The sequence below is a fragment of the Peromyscus eremicus genome, chromosome 6, assembly GCF_949786415.1.
Source record: "Peromyscus eremicus chromosome 6, PerEre_H2_v1, whole genome shotgun sequence".
Classification (NCBI taxonomy): domain Eukaryota; kingdom Metazoa; phylum Chordata; class Mammalia; order Rodentia; family Cricetidae; genus Peromyscus; species Peromyscus eremicus.
The window spans coordinates 5,117,103-5,138,479 of NC_081421.1; the positions used below are offsets into that span (position 1 = coordinate 5,117,103).

General features: G+C 38.5%; 1 protein-coding gene across 1 annotated transcript in view; it reads left to right on the forward strand.

Moving 5' to 3' along the window:
* Slc7a11 (solute carrier family 7 member 11) overlaps nt 1–11,074 on the forward strand; it is a 74,252-nt gene extending 63,178 nt beyond the window's left edge. The window contains exons 11-12 of the mRNA XM_059264665.1: nt 523–700; nt 8,485–11,074. Of these exons, the coding sequence (XP_059120648.1) occupies nt 523–700; nt 8,485–8,549 (243 nt within the window). The 3' untranslated portion in view covers nt 8,550–11,074. The remainder of the gene's footprint in view (nt 1–522; nt 701–8,484) is intronic.
* The last annotated feature ends 10,303 nt before the right edge of the window (nt 11,075–21,377 follow it).

Below are 21,377 nucleotides of genomic sequence, written 5' to 3' on the forward strand. Positions count from 1 at the left end.
AGCACTGATAATGCTGCCAGTCATGTTATCAGGATTTGTTTCTAATTGTATTCATTGCCACATGCTTGCAGCATCTTTATTAGCTGTTGACTAGGAGTTGGCCTGTTTTATTCCCATCGGGTCGTAGTGTGACTCTCAACAGGAAATCAATATTCACTGAGAGGTGTTAACATGTAGCAAAGCCACCGGCCTGCTTGACTCCATGTGAAAGTGGGCTCTCATCCTAATTACCAAATAGCCAATCTTTTAGGATGAAAAATGTAAATAATAACGATACCTTGCTAGGGAAAGAATTTGAATAGACCATCCACGAGGAAACACAGTTTCCTAGCCTTAGACTTGGTTCAAATATTCTAAAACAAGTTCAAGTTAAGAAACCACACCTAATACGTGCTCTGTGCTGCTTGAAGAGATTTTGATGCTTAAAGGAGTTGGGGGCTTGCGGCCTGGTCACGTGACTGGTCGCTCCGCCCCTGGTCTCTTGCACGTGTGTGAAGCCGTTTTGTTTTGCCTGTGTTCCAGGTGCCTCTGTTCATCCCAGCGTTGTTTTCCTTCACCTGCCTCTTCATGGTTGTTCTCTCCCTTTACTCGGACCCATTTAGCACGGGGGTTGGCTTCCTTATCACGTTGACTGGAGTCCCTGCGTATTATCTCTTCATTGTGTGGGACAAGAAACCCAAGTGGTTCAGACAATTATCAGGTACGACTTTTAAGCCTCTTGGACCTGGTGAGAGACTGTGGTGTAGAAAACCCATAAAGGTGCACACATCCAATATACATCTCTTGAAGTTTAGAGCTACATATGGTACAATTGTTATTAAAGTAAGTTACAGCATTTTAATTGCAGCTGTGAGGAAGACAGGAAGGGCGTTTAGAGTGCAGCCCTGTTGAACCCTATTGGGTATTTAATTTGGGTGGTTGGAGTCCCAGGCATGTTAGAGAATAGCTTCTTTAGGTATAATTTTTTCAGTACTGTAAATGGTCTCAACTGCTCTTTTGAATCCCTTAGTGACATAATGATTGTTCTCCTGGGTTGAACAAAGTCTAGAGACTATCATAGCATAAAATTGACCAGTGACATGAGATTTCTTGGTGAGTGAGGTGGAAGCTTGCAAATGTCTTACATCATGGCTATAATACTACCTTGTTAGGAAAATGGAGCTACAGAGGGTTCTGGTAACAGCAAAAACCATGAAGAGAATAACAGCTTGCGTTTCTTGTATGGTTTCTATATGCTTGCACACGTGTGACCATTTTCAGTCCTAACAACCATTTGAAGTAGTAGAAGTCATTGTCCCTATTATGTAAATTTTGAGTAATGTCACCAGAGAATTCATGTCATTCTTACAGGTCATGTGGATGTAAGTAAAAGAACCAGGGCTCAAACTCAGAAGGTTGCCTTTGAAAAAGCAATGCTGGGCTGAGGATGGAGGAGAGAAGGTTGAGGCTGAAGAGAGAAAAGACATGGTGGTTTCTTTAGGGATAGCAACAAGGACACTAGCAGGACTAATAGGGAGTTAAAAGCACTAAGGAGGAAAAGCTGGTTAAACTTGATGGCCAGTTAAAATGTAGAGGAGAAAATGCAGCTCACTTGGTCAGAAGGGTGCTTTGGAAGAGCCTCAGTATCAGGGGCTCTTATGGTCTCTTTCTCCAGCTTCACTGTCTCAGATCAGTTCCCCAAGGATCCACGTCTAAGATTCTGTTTCCACCTGGTGAGGAAGCCAGGGCTCAGCAAGAGGGAGAATTTAGAATTGGGTATACAGAGTCTTAAGCCTTACAGCTAGGATTTGAACTCACATTTGCTGGACATCAGTATCCACTGTGTTAGATTTTCACCACCATGACAAAATATGAGATCAAGAGTAATTTAAAGGAAGAAAAGTTTATTTGGGCTCATGGCTTCAAAAGTTTCAGTTCACACACCTTCATGGTTGCCCTTTCCCTTCCTGGGACCCTTCAGTTCTGGGATTGGCTTTATCACCACACTGATGGTGCTGGCTCTGTTGTTGGAGGTTTTTACTCTACAAGGGGGCCTGACACCCAGCTCCCAAATAAGTCACACACAGAGGTTTATGCTTAATTACAAATGTCTGGCATTAGCTTGGCTTGTTTCTTCCCAGCTTTCCTTCCTTAAATTATCCTATCTACCTTTTGCCTCTGGACTTTTTCCATTCTCTTACTTCTGTAAATCTTACTCTTACGCCATGGCTTGCTGTGTAGCTGGGTGGCTGGCCCCTGATGTCCTCCTCCTTCTCTGGTTACTTCTTCTCTCTCCCAGATTTCTCCCTCTATATGTTCTCTCTGCCTACCAGCCCCGCCTGTCCTTTCTCATGCCTTGCTATTGGCCATTCAGTTCTTTATTAGACCATCAGGTGTTTTAGATAGGCAAAGTAACACAGCTTCACCGAGTTAAACAAATGCAACATAAACAAAATTAACACACCTAAAAATAATATTCTACAACACGGCCCTATTGCTTTTAGAGGCCTGGGAGTACCTGATGAGGTGAAGCTGTATCCAGGATGCAGAGAACTCCACAGAACAAGGGACTAGGGTTAAAAAAAAATACCTTTTAAATGCAGTCCTCAATCATCTAATTCTTCCAAACAAACCCAGCTTCAAGTGACAAATTCAGCTAAATACCTATCAGTAGATTAAATCCTGGTGACCCTTGACACAGGAAGAGTACATTAGTGTAAATAAAAATTTCCTCATTTAAGTTAAGTCTGGTATTTTATGATAGTGACTTGGGTTAAGTCACATAAAATATATTTTCAAAACCAGATATGCTGTTGTTTATGAGTTTGGTGAGTTTAGAATGCAAATTCCTTTTTGTTTTGTATTTGGTCTTAATTCACTTAATTTATCATGCCTAATCTTAAAACTTGAAGGAAGGACATGATCTTGAAGCTTTACACCCTTGAAATGGCAACAATATGGTCACCTAAACAAGACCCACATAATGACAGCCCAGGGTGACATGCCAAGGTGATTGAGGAAATCTCACAAGGCTACATCCCTAGATTAAGAGCAACAAATCCCTAGATTAAGAGCAACAGGAAAGCAATGGCTGATGAGAAAGGGAGAATTGGTCTTCTCCCAGGCCAAGTCCCAATCCAGGTGGCCAGCCCTACACACATCTACACACCATCCACACCAAATGGACTCAGTATGTTTATATATGTTATATACATATATGTATATATGTAAAAATAGCAATTAAAAAAAGTCATAAATTTGAAAGAGAGTTGGAACATGATAGGAGTTGGTAGTAGAGAGAGTGGAATAACGTAAATGCAGTATTCATATATGAAGTTCTCAAAAATATAAAAACTTACATTGGAAGTCTAGAGATTAATGGGAAATTTTTCAACAAGTGAGTGTTGATACAAAACTACAACAAAAATATTTATTTGTGGACTCTCTAATATAGTCCAAAAACACATTCAGAAACCAGCCATTTAAAGTAGTTTTGCCATGACTCCTTACTAACTGAATCGCCATTTGGCTTCTTCAGATTTCCTACCACAATTTCTGCTTGGATTTAACTTTCTAGCTGGCAACACTATTCCTGTAAGAAATGTTGCTATGTAAATTAGGATTTCAAGGCTAACAGAAATACGCTAATTCACTGAGCACATGCATGGTCTCTATATCCTGCACAGCTGTATTTATTTTTCTATAGAATGTATTTAGTAAGGTTTTCTCTACTGGAGACACTGGCTATGGATCCAAAGGGAGGATAAATTTTGTTAAAATATTTAGGATTAGTATTACTTGGCTTCTTGATACAGTTTAGGGCTGTGTTGGGAATGAGATGGAGGTACACAGACAAAGAGGCCTTGAGCAGGGCAGACAGCCCTATGCCCAGAAGAAAGAGTCAGCAGCTTTTGAGTGAAGAAAGGGTGAGTTCTGTCCTCTCCTGTGCAGTCAGCCAGTTCTAGCCAGTCTCTACCACAGGCGCATGCTCGAAGGCACTCTGTCAGTTCCAAACAGACATTTTCATACAAGATCTTTCTTTGTTGTCCTTCTGCACTCATGTAATTTTGGAGTTTTTGCTATTTTTCTGCTTCTAATGATGCTTTGAACATCTCCAAGGCTGCTGAATTTAGTGTCAGCCATTTGTGGAATGAACTGCTGGGAAGGAGACCCACAATGGTGGTTTGGTTCTCGGGGATGCTCTGGCGTCTGACCAGGGACACAGCATTCTGCTTTAAACTGTGATCATTGCGATTCTTTATCTTTATAGACGCCTTGGAAGGGACTAGGGAGAAGCAACGGTCCTCTGTAATTCTGCTTGATTTTACTCTTAGGCAGTGTTCTTGTAGGAAAATAAAGCAAGTTCATAATATTTATTGCTGCAATAGCAAGTATTTTTGTAGCCTTTGGCCAAAACAAAACACACAGAGACGAAGCATGAGAGTCCTACAGCAGCACTGGACCCTTCCAAAAACACACTTTCTGATTGAGAGAAGACTCCACCTGAGCTTGGAGGCAGGAGAGCCTTTCTTGAAGCAGTTTGTTCAGTACTTTAATATGTTGTGTTGCTTGGTAAATGGTCTAGGTTTTAAGTTACGCTGTTTTTTTTTTTTTTAATCTTAATATGAGTGAATGGATTAACCCTGGGAAAATGTGACAGTCTAGCAAAATGCACCTTTCCCCGGGCTGTTTCCAGGAGTTGTAACTAGACATCATTCAGAAACTGGTGCAAGGCTAGTTGGCAGAGCCAGCCAGGGAGTGTTCCTAGCCTCCTAGCCCAAGGATGTGAGATTTCTAGAGATTTGATGAATACCTCTGGCCACAGGATGCCAGTATTGAACCACTTTTTATGTTATAGCATTTCCAGAGCTAGAAGAAAGCACTCTCTTAAGGGGATAGTCATATGCAGAAATCTTCCTCCCCCGTCTGTAAGAGGGCGGTTAATTCTTCTGCTTGGTTGTTTATATGGTTTATTTATCTACAGACAGGCAAACTTTGCAGGGGAGGAAAAGGGGGCTGGTTCCACCCTGATGTGTCCAGATACACAGAGGTACTAGACCCTGGAAACCCAGACCAGGGCTAGTGGCAGCCATTGAACTTGACAGCCTCTAGTTATCTGCTCAACCTGATCATAGCTGAGAGCCGGTGGGGTGACTAGCAGCTGGCCCCTCTTGCTTAGGTAGAGCTAGGGAGGCAGCTGTATTTAAACAAAATCTTTGATTATAAAAACAAACAAACAAACAAATAAACAAAAACCATTCTGGCCCACATGAACAGAATGCCTATAACCCATCTTTGTGGACAGCAAGCTTGCAACTCCAGAGCCTGAAAGCGTATGTTGCTCAAGGTATATCAAGATAGCTTCATCTGGGACAGGCCCCTAAGAGCCAGTTAATGCATTTGTAGACTTTCCCTAAAGATTAGAGTGTACCTTTTTAATTCATTAAGATTGCCTGTATTTCTTAGGGGCTCAAAACATGTTCTGAGACTAAATAAATATGCATATGAAAGCATTTTTAAACCCTCTTTTAAGAGAACATACTATTATTTTCAATATAATTTCTGGGGCTGGGTGGCTTTGCATTGCTTCCCAAGCTCACTCAGTCTTGGCTGTTGCTCCCCTGCGGATACCAGGTATAGTGGGGAGTGAGATTTTGCAAACTCAGTTGTTCCAGTTTGTGTCAAGAATAACAAGGGAACATGAAAAATAAAACTGAAATCACTGCATTGCTGTGAATTCCTTTGGGTTGTAACTATGGAAAACTGTAACTGCAGGTCATCGGCTCACCTTTATTTAAAGGGGCAGTAATGTTGATTTATATTGTCCAGCCACTTATCTTATTGTGAGAGTGAACAGAATATACGGCACTCCAAAGTCACATGTTCTGCAGTGTTTCTAGAAGCTTCCTTGGCTCCATTGGGTACCTGTGCCAGCCCCACTGCTATAGGACAGCCTAGTAGGAAAAGTTGGGAAACCAATGAGTATTGAAGGCAATGCCAATCCCTTTGCTGAACACGCCACCATAATACAAGTTATGCCACTACTGGAACCCCAAAGGGAGAGTTTAGTAAATTCTAGGGGAGAATATCAACAGGATTGAGTAGGCAGAACCATACAGCTGGGTCTCTGTCTTGCTCTGCTGAAAGGAGAATCTGAACTGTCCTTTCAGGAGGGCACATGCAAACATGTGTCTGGAATGGCTGTAAAGTTCCCATACCAGAAAGAAATCTAGGAAGGCAAGAGTGGGAAAGCCACATTATGGGAGAACACGAGGACAAGTTTTGATGTCAGGTGTGAGGAATGGGGCTAAGTGAGACGACAAGACAGAGAGATTAGCTTAGGGGGCAACAGGCAGGGATGCCTTTGAAACATGGGCTCGAGGCCATGTTTCTTTAACCTCATTGCTTTTCTTTACAACTCTTCTTGTACTTGTATCTTATAGCCTACTATCAGATGGCTTGGCTCCTTCCCCATACTATAAAAGCCACCTTCCCCATACTGCTGATAGATCATTTCCCCCAAGCCTATTTTCATAGTATAATTTTGCCATGTCCTTTTCTGCAAATATGGGATTTGATTGTTGCTCTCATGGTGGAATGGACTGTTACAAAATACAATTTATTTAAGAATTACATAAGGTTTAGTTCACTTGACAATAGTATACATGAAACCTTTTACAATTAACATGGAATAAAAAAAATAATGTGCCCAGGAAACTCCCTCAGGAATATGATTGTATTTGTTACTGTTTTTTTCTGCCATGACAACATACATACCCGAGAAGAGGCAAGTTAAGGGAGGAGGGCTCACAGTTTGAGTGGCTACAGCCCATCCTGGCAGAAAAGGCAGGACTGTAGGGGTTTCATGAGTGGCTGGTCATATTGTCTGAAGTGAGGGAGCAGAAACCAAGTAGAGACCCTGTAGGAAGTAAGGCTAGATTGTAGAGTCTCCATGCTGGCCTGTGTAAACTCACATTTGTAGATGCAACTGTCTTATTAAATAAGAAACACAGAGCCAATGCAGAGATGAAAGCCCTAGAGGTCAGAGCTAAAAACCTTACCCTTCACTGCCGCTGCTGTCTTCCTCAGCAAGAGACCTACTTCCTGTCTGTTTGTCCTTTTTATAGACTTTCTATTCTGACTTCTCATTGGTTGTAAACCCAACCACATGACCTCCTTGTCACTGCCTGTCTGTACAGACCTCCAAGTCTTCTATGGTTGGTATTGAGATTAAAGGCCTGTGTCTCCAATGCTGGCTGTATCCTTGAACACACAGCATCCGCCTAGCTCTGCCTCCCAAGAGCTGGGATTAAAGGCATGCACCACCACTGCCCAGTTTCTGCTATGGCTTGCTATTAGCTCTGACCCCCAGGCAACTTTATTTATTAACATACAAATAAAATCACATTTCAGTACAATTAAAATATCACCATACACATTCTTCAGTGAAGCTGCACTCCTTAAACCTTCCACAGCCTTCCTAAACAGTATCAACAGATGAGGACCAAATGTTCAAATACATGTCCTCTGGGGGACATTTAGCTTTGAATCCACAATGTTCAGAGAGCAAAAGATGAAAATAGCTTTTTTAATGTAGTTAAATATTGTTCGCGAGAGCCTGTTAGAATAATGAGTTATCAGAAAAAGAGAAAGACTATCTGGAGGAGAGGTGATTTGGTTCTGAAACCTTTAAGAAGACAGAGCCTGGGGTTTTCTAAGATTAGGAGACTTCTGAAGATGTTCTGTGGGGGTTGGTGACAATGAGCAAACAAGAATGTCCCTGAAACCATCACCACAGAGCTCAGCGCTCTAGGGTTGTGGGTAGAAAGTGTCCTTAGAAGTAATAAAACTCAGGGGTTCTTATATTTTAGTGCTTGTTACAGTTACCTCTTGCTGGGTTAAACCTTCAGCTTCTAAATTAGGAGACTAAGGATTGAATTTGAAGCAAATTTGGAATTGTGGACAATACTTAATGGAATTGGTTCAAGGACCAGACCTTAATGACCTAGATTAGTCCAAGATTCTCATCCTATTTATGAGACAGGCGAGGCCTTGATAAATATGGTAATTTGCTCAACAATACTACAAATTAGACACTGAAAATAATATTCTTCTCTTGACTGTCCTGAGAAATTGGTTGTCATCTCTGTGAAAAAAGAACAAACCCATTTTGAGCTGAACATGAAGCATATTTGTAAACATTTATTTATATCTTGGTCCCATTGTCTCAAAATATTTTCAGCCTCCTGGTTCATAAATAAGTGTTCTTATTTGAATGCAAAATATTAATATATTCTTACTGAGGAAACATCATGGGAAGTTGTAGAAGTGACAAGTAAATTAATTGAGCATGATAGGATTGTAATGAAGTAAATAATTCTTGAAAGTGCACTACAAAGAAGGTGGCCATGCACTCTCAGTATGCATCCCCAAATAATTCACATTTTGCTATTTTTATGCTGTTCTGATTTTCATGCATTTTAATCTCTCCTTATTTCTTTGTAGACAGAATAACCAGAACATTACAGATAATACTACAAGTTGTACCAGAAGACTCTAAAGAATTATGAACTTAATACATCAAAATCTTGGCTATCTGCCCAGGACTGAGATACAGAATGGATCTTTATTTCAAGAAAACACAACTTTGGTGGTGTACTAAAGGAACCGGTTATTTCTATTCATATCCTCTAATGTATTCAAACTAATTTCTGAGCAATTTACTGGTAACTCAATGTATTTGTAGAAAGCTAATATGCAAGTCACATAGTGAGGCAAGGGCAGTGTTGGAGTCTGGTGCTTATCCATTGAGGTAAGGGGACAAGACAAGGGGCATTGCCAACAGGGCTATTATTCTCTGTAACATTTTTTTTCGTGACCGAGAACCTTCAAATGGAAGACCAAAGTGTTTTCTGTATATAGGGGGTCTGTATACATAGCTTTACCTACTGGGACACCTATACTGTGAAAAGTATTTTCTATTTTTCTGAAAAAAATGTTATTATTGTGGCAAAGGGGCCAGAAATAACTTTATTTTACATAGACCTTGGATGGTTTTGCTTTGGTGACCAACATGGCTGTCATTTATATTTCAATGGCTTATACTCAGAGCATCAGAACAAAAGATGGGGGAGTACTGTGTGTGTGTGTGTGTGTGTGTGTGTGTGTGTGTGTGTGTGTGTGTGTGTGCAGTTTGAGATTGATCTCAGGGCTTTGATAAAGCCAGGCAAGCACTCTACCTTTAAGCTACATCCACATACCCTAATTTTCTTGAATGCATTAAAGAAGCATTTCTTGAGGCTATGATCTATGAGGCAATCCTAGGAACTGTGTTTGAATAAAAATCATGGAGAATTTGTTAGGTTAAATATGATTACACTTATTGTCAGGAGGTTTGATGTTTGGAGTGTCACTTTGTTTTCATCCTGGTTCCTTAGTTCCGGAAAATGTGCACTTTTTGGTATGACATCCACTGATGAACCACCTCTTTGGTAATTTACTCCTTGATGAATAAAACTAAATTTTAATCACTATAGTACAGCATTAACATGGGAGAAATTGTCCATGAAACTCTAAATATCAAGCTTTGCCCCTATAACCACATTTATATGCAGTGTTAGTCATTCTAATCACTTTTCCCTTTACTTTGTGGCTATTTTTACATGGTGATGACTTCTGACAGTGTGTGCATTCCCTTTACAGTTCTGTTAAAATATGTCTCTGGATAAAATGATCTGGATCAATTAGAAAAAAGCACAGATTTACATAAAAACTATGGAAGAAATGTCACTGCTTAGTAAGACTTCCAACTGATCTTTTAAAAAGTGTCTTCTTCTAAATCTAAGCTTTTTCAATCATTTCTTCACTTTTGTTATAATTCAACTTGTAAAAGAGATCACTGAGGACAAATCTATTGGAAGGAGACTTCAGTATGTATGTTCAGCTAGGTGGTGCTAGGTCAGAAGTAGAAAACACTGGGCAATTTTCAAATAAGGTTAATGTAATGATGGGACTTCTAAAACTCTTTCTAACATTCAAAATTAAATGCTTAGCATGGCCACACTAAGTTTCATCTCTTACATTCTGACCACTTAAAAATGAAATGTTTAAAAAATTATCCTAATTAATAAAATCATTGAGTTCATAGTTAATTGCCCAAAGTACAAATGACAATTTTAATCTAAAGCAATTCACCAATTCAGCTTTTTTAAGTCTCAGTAACATTTAACATATACTCAAAGTTGACTTTGTTTTTCTGTAAAGGCCAAACGAAGTATTTATTTCCCTAAGTGAACCAGTAACAATTCCTCCTGTTTTTACTAATATGGGCTATTCCAAACCTTATGTCTAGTCTCTAGAACCAAAACAGTGCTACTTTGCTGACATCTATCTCTAGCAGATGCCACTGGAGGTGCATATTTATATATTGTTATTTTTACACTAGACCCATAAGATTTAACGTGATGGTGTTTTCTTCTTCCCTATGAAAGAGAGTAAAGCCATGGAGAGTCCTGTGGGATCTGGTTCCTGACCCTTTTGTTTCCCCTGCTGTTTGGTCTCATAGTTATCTTTGATAACTACTTATCTTTCCCTGTACCAGCTAGTCAGGGTGTGCCTTGTCATTGCCCTCCCTTTTCAAAGAATTTTTTTGTAGTGTTAAATTTATAATGCCATTGTAATACCATTTATCGAAGCATAAAAAAATGAGTATTTCTTTAAAATACTGTCTATGGAGTTGCATTTTGGCTTATTTTGAAGTTATACCCCAAGGGAACACAGCATTTCTTTAATTGTGGAATTCATGTTCATAATTGTTTTATTGAGAGCTTATAAACAGATTTTTTTTTACTTAGAAATACTCCTGCCCACTTGTAATGTGTTTTTATACGAAGTAATTTTTTCTCATATTTTAGATTAATAAGCATATATACACATGTGATTACATGCGTTAATGTTTGTGCTGGTGTACATATTTGAATGTTCATATAAAGTTATGATTTGATTACTATAACACAAAGCTAGATACAGCCTAAACAATTTAAGATATGCAATACTCTATTTTCAAATATTCTTTGTTTAGTATACAAAGCCTTGAACATGCAATTTTTATTTTTGTTTTTTATTTTATTTTTTTTTGTTTTTTTCAAGACAGGGTTTCTCTGTATAGTTTTGGTGCCTGTCCTGGATCTTACTCTGTAGCCCAGGCTGGCCTCGAACTCACAGAGATCTGCTTGGCTCTGCCTCCCGAGTGCTGGGATTAAAGGCGTGTGCCACCACTGCCCGGCTAACATGCAATTTTTAAAGGATCTAATAAAGATTTCCAAAAGTTGGGTGCAATTTTGTTCTCTTCACACAATTATAAGTATTTCCACGGATCGACATTCTAGCAGTGCTGTTTTGTCTCTTAAAGCATTAGATTCTCCCCTTTGATTTCAAGTGCCTCTTCTTACAAATGGTGGCTTTGCTTAGCTGGCAGTAGGCCCAGCACTTGTCTTTCTTCACGAGACTGGACATTTGTCCTAGCAAACATGGCTGAATCCAGTTCCACTTGTAAGATCGCGCGTGCGCGCGTGTACATCCACAGTCTGGGTGTTTGTCCCCCAGCCCTGTGGGCACAGGATCAGGCCAGCTGACAGGCTTCTATTCCCAGTGCTCTGCAGCTTTCGATAACACTAAAGTATGCATATGGAAACATTTTTATTTTTTCAGATTGCCTTATGTGTCTGCTTAAATTGTTTCCTCAACTGCCATTTGAACAGCAACAGATGGTTTTTATGAAGACAATTATGTAGCAGAAGTCCTCATAAGCTGGGATCAGCCCTTGGCAAACTCCCTGTTTTATCTCAATTTACAGGTGAATGGGATGTGAAGAAAGGGAGCATCTCTCCCTTTTGTGGATATCTTATAACTGAGGTGTGAAAAGACAACTCAGGGTCAGGATAACAGGAAGTGGAGGGAGCCTATGATTAGCAGTAACCACGTTTCACTGTCCTACAACCAAGTCAGAGCACTATCAAAGCTTGTCTGTTCGATGTAAATGAGTACCCTAAGAAGCTAATTAAGCAGGAGCAATGCTGTCTCCAGTGCTCCCAAGCTCCTTCCAAGGTCCTAGTGTGGCTTTAGGAAGATTGTGTTTTAAAAACAGAAGACCCAGAATTGGGCCTGGCTTAGCTTCGGAGAACACTTACTGTTCCTGCAGAGGACCTGAGTTCAATTCCCAGCATCCACATGGTGGCTCCCAACCATGGGTGACTACAGTTCCAGTGGATCCAATGCCCTATTCTGACATCGGTGTGCACAGGCATGCACACGGTGTACACGCATACATTAAGACAAAACACTCATAGATACAAAATAAAATAAATGTATGTAATTTTTTTAAAGACCAGGAAAATTGCCTTACAATATATACTGTGGCATCCACATTTATTTGTGAACAAGATAAAAAATAGTTCCTATTATTTTTCCATGAAAAAGAACCATAGAATATTTATAAAAATATTTTAAAATACTTAAATGCTATATTAATTGAAATGTACACATAAAAGACTATCAGTGGCTTTCTTATAAGGTCTATGTGATATAGAGGGCAATGGTTTCAATTGTGTTATGCTGTGAATAACAGAAAAGCAGTGAATGAAGCTTTATTTGTAGCTCTTTTTCTTATTTTGGAAAGAAATAGATTTGCGATTCCAATGAAAATGACTCAAGAAGCTTATTCTATTTGAGTGTCATTTGCTTCATAACGTTCTGTGTGTTGGTGCTGATAGAGTGCATGATGATGTTTTGGGTCCCTAATCAATCAAACCAGGAATTAAGTCATGGCATCGTATAATGGCAAGAAGCTTCTAGAGGATATAAATTAGAGAAGATAATGAGTCATTTGCATAGCTTCTATTTATGTTATAGATGAGTAAAAGAATTATTGCCTGCATATGTAGTTTAGCTAAATTTTCCCATAAATAGTATTTCAAAAGTCTATCTCAATATATTTAATAGCTGAAAGTGTGACCTCTATGTAGGCCACTGATTGTTAGTGCTGTACTTTAAAATAGATGATTTAACAGCCAATTCTTATAAGCAGTTCTTTATTTTATAGAATTTTAAAATTATTTGGTATCTAAAAATAAGTGATTTGTCTGTTTTTATGTCACATATGGGTGCAAAAGCATGAGTTATGGCCACATAGCTCACCATTTCTTTATTTTACGAGACATTGTCCTTCTTTATCAACTCATGGCAATACTGTTATTGTTACTTTTTTCTTTTCTTCTTTTCTTCTCCTTTTCAAAAGATTTTCTTAGTGAAAAACCTGCCACTTTTATTTGTTTTCTTGGGATTAGCCCCCCTGCTCTTCTTTATTTCTGCTTCACTTGAAATGCACGGGATGGTTTCCGCCTCCAAACAGCTACCTGCTACATGTGTCCTGTTTGGATCAAAGGTATTTTGTCGTATCAATAACTGCCCACACAGTTTTGTAGGTAATACTTTCAAAGAAATGGTGACTCCTTAGGCATGAGGGCCGTGTGGATGGCTACAGCAATTCAAAAGTAAACACACTCCCCCACTTTAGCACACACACTGCCGATTTTTAAACTGAATTCATTATTGGTTAGAAGACCTCCTCGCTACGTCCTTGTTACCTCTTGATGAGGCCACAGAGGCAGTGTTGAAAGCCAGGGGAGAAAGAGAAGACTAATGCTCTGTTACCTCTTTTGCAGCAGTAATTGTATTTTGAGCACTTCCTGTGGTGGTATTTTGCACAGCATCTTGTGGGAAAATGCGTTAGGTCTTTGGATGTTACAGCTCTAAGTGGGTTGTGCGTGGTCTGACTGGGAGGGGCGTTTTGAAGGTAGACCTCACATGTTCTTACTAATGAATGACCCTTAGTAGCCACAGACTCAGAACTACAGTCATATCTTATCAGGAGACAAGTCATTATGGGTCCCTGCTCCTAGGATTGAAGGGTCTTGTTTCAAAGAATTTACAAATTAATCTTTTTCCTAGAATTTCTCCATCATCCTACTTATTAAATAATATAATCAAATATTATTTTAAAGTAGAAAAGTGCTTTGGAGAAATAAAAAATAACAACCACATTATTTGCAATGAATGAATGTTCATAGCAGGAGAAATTACTTACATTAAATTACTTTGCATTCTAATTATTTCAGATACTAGTCAATAGCGTTTTTTATTACTCTGAAAGCAAAAAAATTCTGCATCATTAAACCCATCTTTTCCTATATCTATGTAGATATGTGATAGTGGTTATTTGACAAGCCACCAGAATTCTCTTATTAATCTGAGGAACCTGACCATCTTCTTGGAGAGACTTGCTAGCCAACCCTTTTCTCTGAGATTTTCATTGCTGCTGCTATAAAATCTGCAAATAAATTCTATCTAGGTTCTTCTTGATATTTATTACTCACGTTCAGAGAGTTTCACTGTTAGGAAGTTCCTAGAATCAGTCACAATAGTGGTACATACTTCATTTCAAAAGCTTGTATATCTTGAATGCAGACACTGGCCCCAAATTTCTGTTTCTGTCAAGGGGTTTCAGCACAATAGTAATGAGGGTAGTGGTGTTTTCCGACATGTGGGAATTTTGCAAGCATAAGCATCAGACATGTTTTCTACCTGTGCCAAACATGATGAAAAAATATGTAGTTATGTCTCTCTAATGCTGCACTGGTTGCCTGTGGTTTTATACTAAACACATTCCAGAGAGTGAAATCTACATCTGGCCTACTTGTGCTGGATGCTTGGAGAGCTTAATTTGTCTTCCCTCACAGATAAGACTCAAACCCTGAATTTCATACTGCATCGTTCTTATTGTAGTGAGACTTATATGGTAGTCATGCACTGAGAAGGGGGAGTTTTCGTTATTAATTCAGAATTCAGTCACTTCAGTCATATGGCTTGTCTCTTTGTTTTAGTATATCTGGTTTTTCTTTGCTAAAATATGGGATTGTAAATTTAATCTAAATATTTGACATACTAACTTTTTCCTCTTCCATCAAGGAGTAGAAAACTTCTTATGTGTGTTGGTTTGTTCCTATTAACATATTAGGCACTGTGGATAAACATATTTAACTTTCCTTTCACACATCTGCAAACATCATTGGGTGGTTCTGGTGGGGTCACTTCAGGTTGGTGGCAGCCAGGCTGACAACTGTCGTCAGATCTGTACTCCAGTTGTCATTTATAAACATGCTGAGACCTATAGTGGCTCTAGACTGTGTTCCTCGTGACCTTGGAGCATTGTCCACATTGCAGGAGCGTGGCAGCTCTGGAGCATTGTCCACATTGCAGGAGCGTGGCAGCTCTGGAGCATTGTCCACATTGCAGGAGCATGGCAGCTCTGTTCTGGTGACCTCATTACAGGATTAGAAACATCTGCCAAGACAGAATGGACCCTGGGTTCTCTACACTCCTTTACCCTGGCGTTGTGACGATGACCCTTGATGAAAGTGATGGCTAGAGTTCGCACAAACTTCCCACCGTGTCTTACATTGAGTGGTGACTTCTTAAAGGGTAAGGTGGCTGTGCTACAAAGATGCTGAATGACGAGTTGTGAGCAGTGCAGAGGAACTCTTATTTATGGATCCTGTTTTTGTCTTCGAATTCTTTGGCACTGGTGTCGTAACAACATGTGATATGTGAAATAAAGTGCGTTCTTCTACAGCTAAATGATTTTCCTCTAGGGAAAGTGCTGCTGTAGCAGACTCATTGCTAGATGATGTTCTTGGGCTATGTGTATAAGCGGGAAAGCACAGTGAAATGTGTGCTTTCTGATGGAAATGCTTCTTGTTCATCTCCTCATATGGAATGCATTTTGGTGCAATATGATGTCACTCCAGTTCACATTATCGAATTATGTTTCAGTTGTATTTTGTGGAGCTGCCCACTTGTTATGCTTCTAGCTGCTTCTATCTTTGTATATCCACCTTGTATATATTTTTACTTGAAAATACTTTAAATGGTTATTTGGATAAATATTTGATAGTTTTCATATTAAACATCATGTTTTTCTTTCTTTTCGATAATAAAAACCACTTTAAACGAAAGTTTCTGGTTTTTATGATTGAATTTGTCTCACTGATTATGTGCATGAGTTAACCCACTTCTTGACACTCATCCTCTGCATGTAAACTAACAGTAGTGGCAGATTCGATCTCTGCAGCATCTTCATGGTCCATGTTTGTCTGGCTTCGGCTCCTCTGACCTAATGTCTTATTTTCACATGTGGGATAAAGTCTTTTCACTTATTACCCTTGACAAGAGTATTGTTTCTTGTTTCCTTCTAGTTCAGGATCATGTATTTCCCTAGAATATTCTTTGTAAAACTGAAATCAGGTCACATTTTCACAACATTTTCCCACATGTTTGTTTGAAGATAAACCTTAAATTCCTTTATATAGTGTGTAGGGCTTTCCATAGTGTATAGTGTTTTCCATTGTGTACAGAGTTTTCCATACTGTATAGGGTTTTCCACAATGTACCTGTTTTTCCATAGTGTATAGTGATTTCTATAGTGTACAGGGTTTTCAATAGTGTGTAGGGCTTTTCATAGTGTATAGGGTTTTTCATAATATATGGTTTTTTCCAGTGTGTAGTGTTTTTCATGTGTATAGGGTTTTTCCATAGTGTGTAGGATTTTCTATAATATGTAGAACTTTCCATACAGCTTTCTATAGTGTATAGGTTTTTCCCATAGTGTATAGAGTTTTCCATAGTGTGCTGGGCTTTCTGTAGTATATAGGACTTTCCACAGTGTATAAGGCTTTCCAGAGTCTGTCCTTACTCCACCTCCCATAGTCTCTGTATTCATATTAAATATCTTTTCAGAGGTTCAATGAAGAGCAGATGTCAATATTATTGTTACTTAATGCAATGCAAACTCTTATAGGAACTATATGTTACTTCCCAACACCCATATTCTTTTTCATACAAAGCAAACCTCTATCCAACATAACATATTGAGTTTAAAAAAAATGATCTCATCCAGAAATCCTCACAAAGTTGGTTCAGGACCTGGTTCACAACCTGGTTTCTGATCTTCATTGTGGTGATATATTGTATACCCCAATAAAGCTTACCTGGGGATCAGAGGACAGAGCCAGCCACTAAATTAGACATAGAGGTCAAGCAGTGGTGGCACACACCTTTAATCCTATCATTCAGGAGGCAGAGATTTGTCTGGATCTCTGTGAGTTCAAGGCCACACTGGGCTACATGAGAGAAACAGAACCAGGCAGTGGTGACACATGCCTTTAATCCCAGGAAATAATGTGGCAGGACACAGAAAGGTATATAAGGCACAAGGAAACAGGAACTCACTCTCTTTAGGCTGAGGATTTCCTAGAGGTAAGAACTAGTGGCTGGCTACTTGGCTTCAGTGATCTTTCAGCTTTCACTCCAATATCTGGCTCTGGGATTTTATTAAAAGACCATGTAGGATTCATGTTAGACTTTATCATCCTGAGTGTCTCTCTTTAGAACTCACTGTATACTACTGTAATTGATTGATTGGACACATTTTCTCTGGCTATATGTGTCCACTTTGTCTTTCATGGACTAAAGGAGGGCTTCCTCTTTTTCCACTTGAAACTAAATTCCTTTAAGTACAAAGGTGAGTAAAACAGGTATGTTAATGAAAGTTTTACTACTAATAATACTTTTTTCAAAAACAATTATTAAGTACATGTATGATTTTACCACTTATTAAAGGTGAAGACAAACTTGCATACTAATTAGATAGACATGCTTGTTTATATTTACATGAGGAATTTAATCTTGCCTAAATATTTTATATTGGAGGATGCAGAGGACCTTTAATGTTTTTCAGAGTTGACTGATAGTTTGATTTTGTAAACACCAATGCTGAGAATGCCATTTAACATAAATGTATATGACTACAAGGTAGAAATAAGCTTAAAAACCCATTAGAAATTTTAGCTTAATCCCAAGCAGATATTGGTAATTTTTTTAAAAATAAAAATTCAAGTCTACAATTTTAAAAACCAAACATTTTAATACAATATAAGTTTAAACTTCCATAATTAGGCTATTATGTTTCCTAAAAAGCTTGTGTTTATAGTAAAAGCACTACATTTCATAGCACAGAACAATCACAATTCTGAGCTGAGTTGTTTCAGAAAGCAGGAGCTGGTGTTATGTGGTGTGATGGAATGCCAAGTGCAAAGTGCATATGTTGTGTATTCATAACCAAGGCTGCAGGGAAGCCGTGTGATGCAGCATGGGGATACTGCCCAAACCACAATGGATTGGGTTCATTGTGCATTTGATTTTGAATCATTTTTTTGGTTGTAGTGCAATCAGAAAACTTTTACTCTTGCCAAACTTTCCCATAATCATCACATCTGGTTATGTGACTTTAAATGGAATTGTAACCACAGTTTAAGAAATTGTGGTGGAAAACATAGGCAATATTCAATTGTGTTTATTTAATATATAAAAATAAAGCATGGTCAGCTGCTCCATTCAAGGATGATTCAACTTAGATAAATCAATATTGTAATACTTAAAAATTAACATACTTAATTTCAAATCACAGGATCATGTGAATAGATGCAGAAAAGACCTTTTACAAAATCCAACATCACTCCATGATAAAAGTCATGGAGATACTAGGGATAGAGAGTATATTTCAGCATAGCAAAAGTTGTGTGCAATAAACGTATAGTCGGCATCATGTTAAGTGGAGAAAACATTCCACTAAGGTTAGGAAGAAGACAAGGATGTCCACTCTTCTCTCCTGTTCAGTAAAGTGCCTGAAGTCTGACCTAGAGCAATTAGATAAGAGATAGAAATAAAAAGAATATAGATAGGAAAAGAAGATAGCCACATGGAAAGATATTATGATTCTACCTACTAAAGATTCCTGGGGAAATCTCGGAGAATTGATAAACACTTTTCATTAAAGTGGACAACATCCACTCTCAGTTGTAATCAGAGACATGAATATAAGAAAGGTATTTGTAGGGAAGAAGGCAGGAACACAGGGGTGGTAGGGGTTGAGAGTGGTCAAAATTGTCCAAGAACAAGCTACTTAATAAAACAATTAAAGCATGAATGGATTTGTGAAATATACTTTTGCAACTCTAAAGTTATGTTTCTATGGTGACAAAGCCTACGAAATCTTACATTAAGAAAAAAAAAACAAAAACAAACGGACTACTGAGAAGTTTGAGCTTCTCCTTCCCTTCCCTCCCCTCCCCTCCCCTCCCCTTCCCTTCCCTTTCTATTCTCCCTTCACTTCCTTTCCCTTCTCTTCACTTCCTTTTTTCCATTTCCCACCTTTCTCTTCCCCTTCCCCTCCCTCCTACTCCCTCCATCTCCTCCCCTTCCTTCTGCTTTCTTCCTGTCCCTTTCCCTTCTCTCTTCCTCTCTCCTGTTTTTTTTTCCTTCTGTAGGTAAGAAGAAATTCTCAGTCAAGAGTATATTATGAATTCTTTCTGTTAGTATTAATTTAGGTTTTCTTTGGGTATCCTGCCCATGTATATAATAAAATAATATATATTTTAATCCTAATAACTTGAAAAATGCTATGGTCAAGTGTAGAACAGAAGAAAGCCTAAATTGTGGATGATAAGACTTCATTCTGAAGATGGGCAGCATGAAACAGCATTTCTCTTCCTTGTTAAGGGAAAACATTACTGAAGGAATCTAATAATTTTGGCACCTGTAACATTTACATAATTTTACATTAAAAAAATGCGGCCAGGCGGTGGTGGCGAACACCTTTAATCCCAGCACTCAGGAGGCAGAGGCAGGCAGTTCTCTGTGAGTTTGAGGCCAGCCTGGTCTACAGAGCGAGATCCAGGACAGGCACCAAAACTACACGGGAAACCGTGTCTGGAAAAAACAAAAACTAACTAACTAACTAACTAAATAAATAAATAAATGCAAACTATGTGATATCAGTGATGTGGGTAGGGGGTAGTATGAGAGTGGTTAGTGGGTACATGTTTGTGAAATCATCAAAAATCAAATTTAATGAATAAGACAGTGAAAACATGAATGAAATTGTGCAATATTTTTATTTACATCTAATATTAAGTAATCAATTTGATGCTAAGGCAACTGTCTATTCTTACTTTAAGACAGTGAATATGACTGAATGTATGTCTCATGAAGATCTATGATGGCCCGCATTCTGTTTGAGAACCCTCAGTAACCTTTTGGATATGCTGTTTCAGGCTCACAGAGTCTTCGACTTGAATTCTAGGCTACATTTAATGAATAAGGGCTTGAGCCGATCATGTGCAGGCAGGTGTTGGGTAAGTAAATGTAGCCTTTCTTTTGTTTTCACATCTTAAAATTACATTTTCAGGCTTTCTGGAACTCTGACATTGAAGTTGGAAACTTCACAGCCCTCTTACTAGTTTTTATGGTCTTAATTTTAAAAACACCTGGTCACCAGCTGGCAGTGGCTAAAACTATCGTCTAAGAAGTGTTTGATGTTTAAAGAATTCTGAAATAAAAAATAATTAGGATTCAAGGTCCTTTAAGTTTTATTAATTCAGAAAGACATGAAAGAGGATTTCAGGCTAAACACTACAAAGGTTGAAATACATTGCAACTATAGTATAAACTTAGTAAATTATTATAATCCTGTATAATATAAGAGTCACGTAGCATACTAGTTATTTCCCTGTAGACAAAATTATAAACAGTCTTATTAAATAAGAAACACAGAGCCAAATACAGAGTTAATAGCTAAAGAGATCAGAGCAAGAGCCATGACTACCTTATTTTACCACCAGCAGTAGCTTCCCCAAAGAGAGCTTCTTCCTGCCTGACTTGTGTTTTTATTGCCTTTCTGTTCTGCCTTCTCATTGGCTCTAAACCCAACCACATGACTTCCTCATCACTGCCTGTCTATACAGACCTCCAGGTCTCTATGGTTGGTACTGGGATTAAAGGTTCCTGTTACCACACTTGGCTGTGTCCTTGACCACACCGAGATTCTGCCTGCCATGTGATCAGATTAAGGGCATGGGCTACCACCGCCTGACTCTGCTTATGGCTCACTTTTACCTCTGATCTCCAGGGACTTTATTTATTAACATACAAATAAAATCACATTTCAGCACAAGTAAAATATCACCATATTTCCCCTTATTTAATTTTTTAAAAATAAGGATATTAATCTTATTTTATCATAGTAATCAGCACAGTACTTATATAACATCATTTTTTGTGTGTTTTTAATTTCCTAAAATCTAAAGCCATTCTACTTTTTTCATGTCTGAATTCTGCTTCAAACTCACTTACGATTACTTTTTATTTATACACTGGTAGATTGTCTCTATAATTTTTTATTCAACAGGTTATAGTGGAAGATTAGCTGCTTATGTTTTTGATTTAGC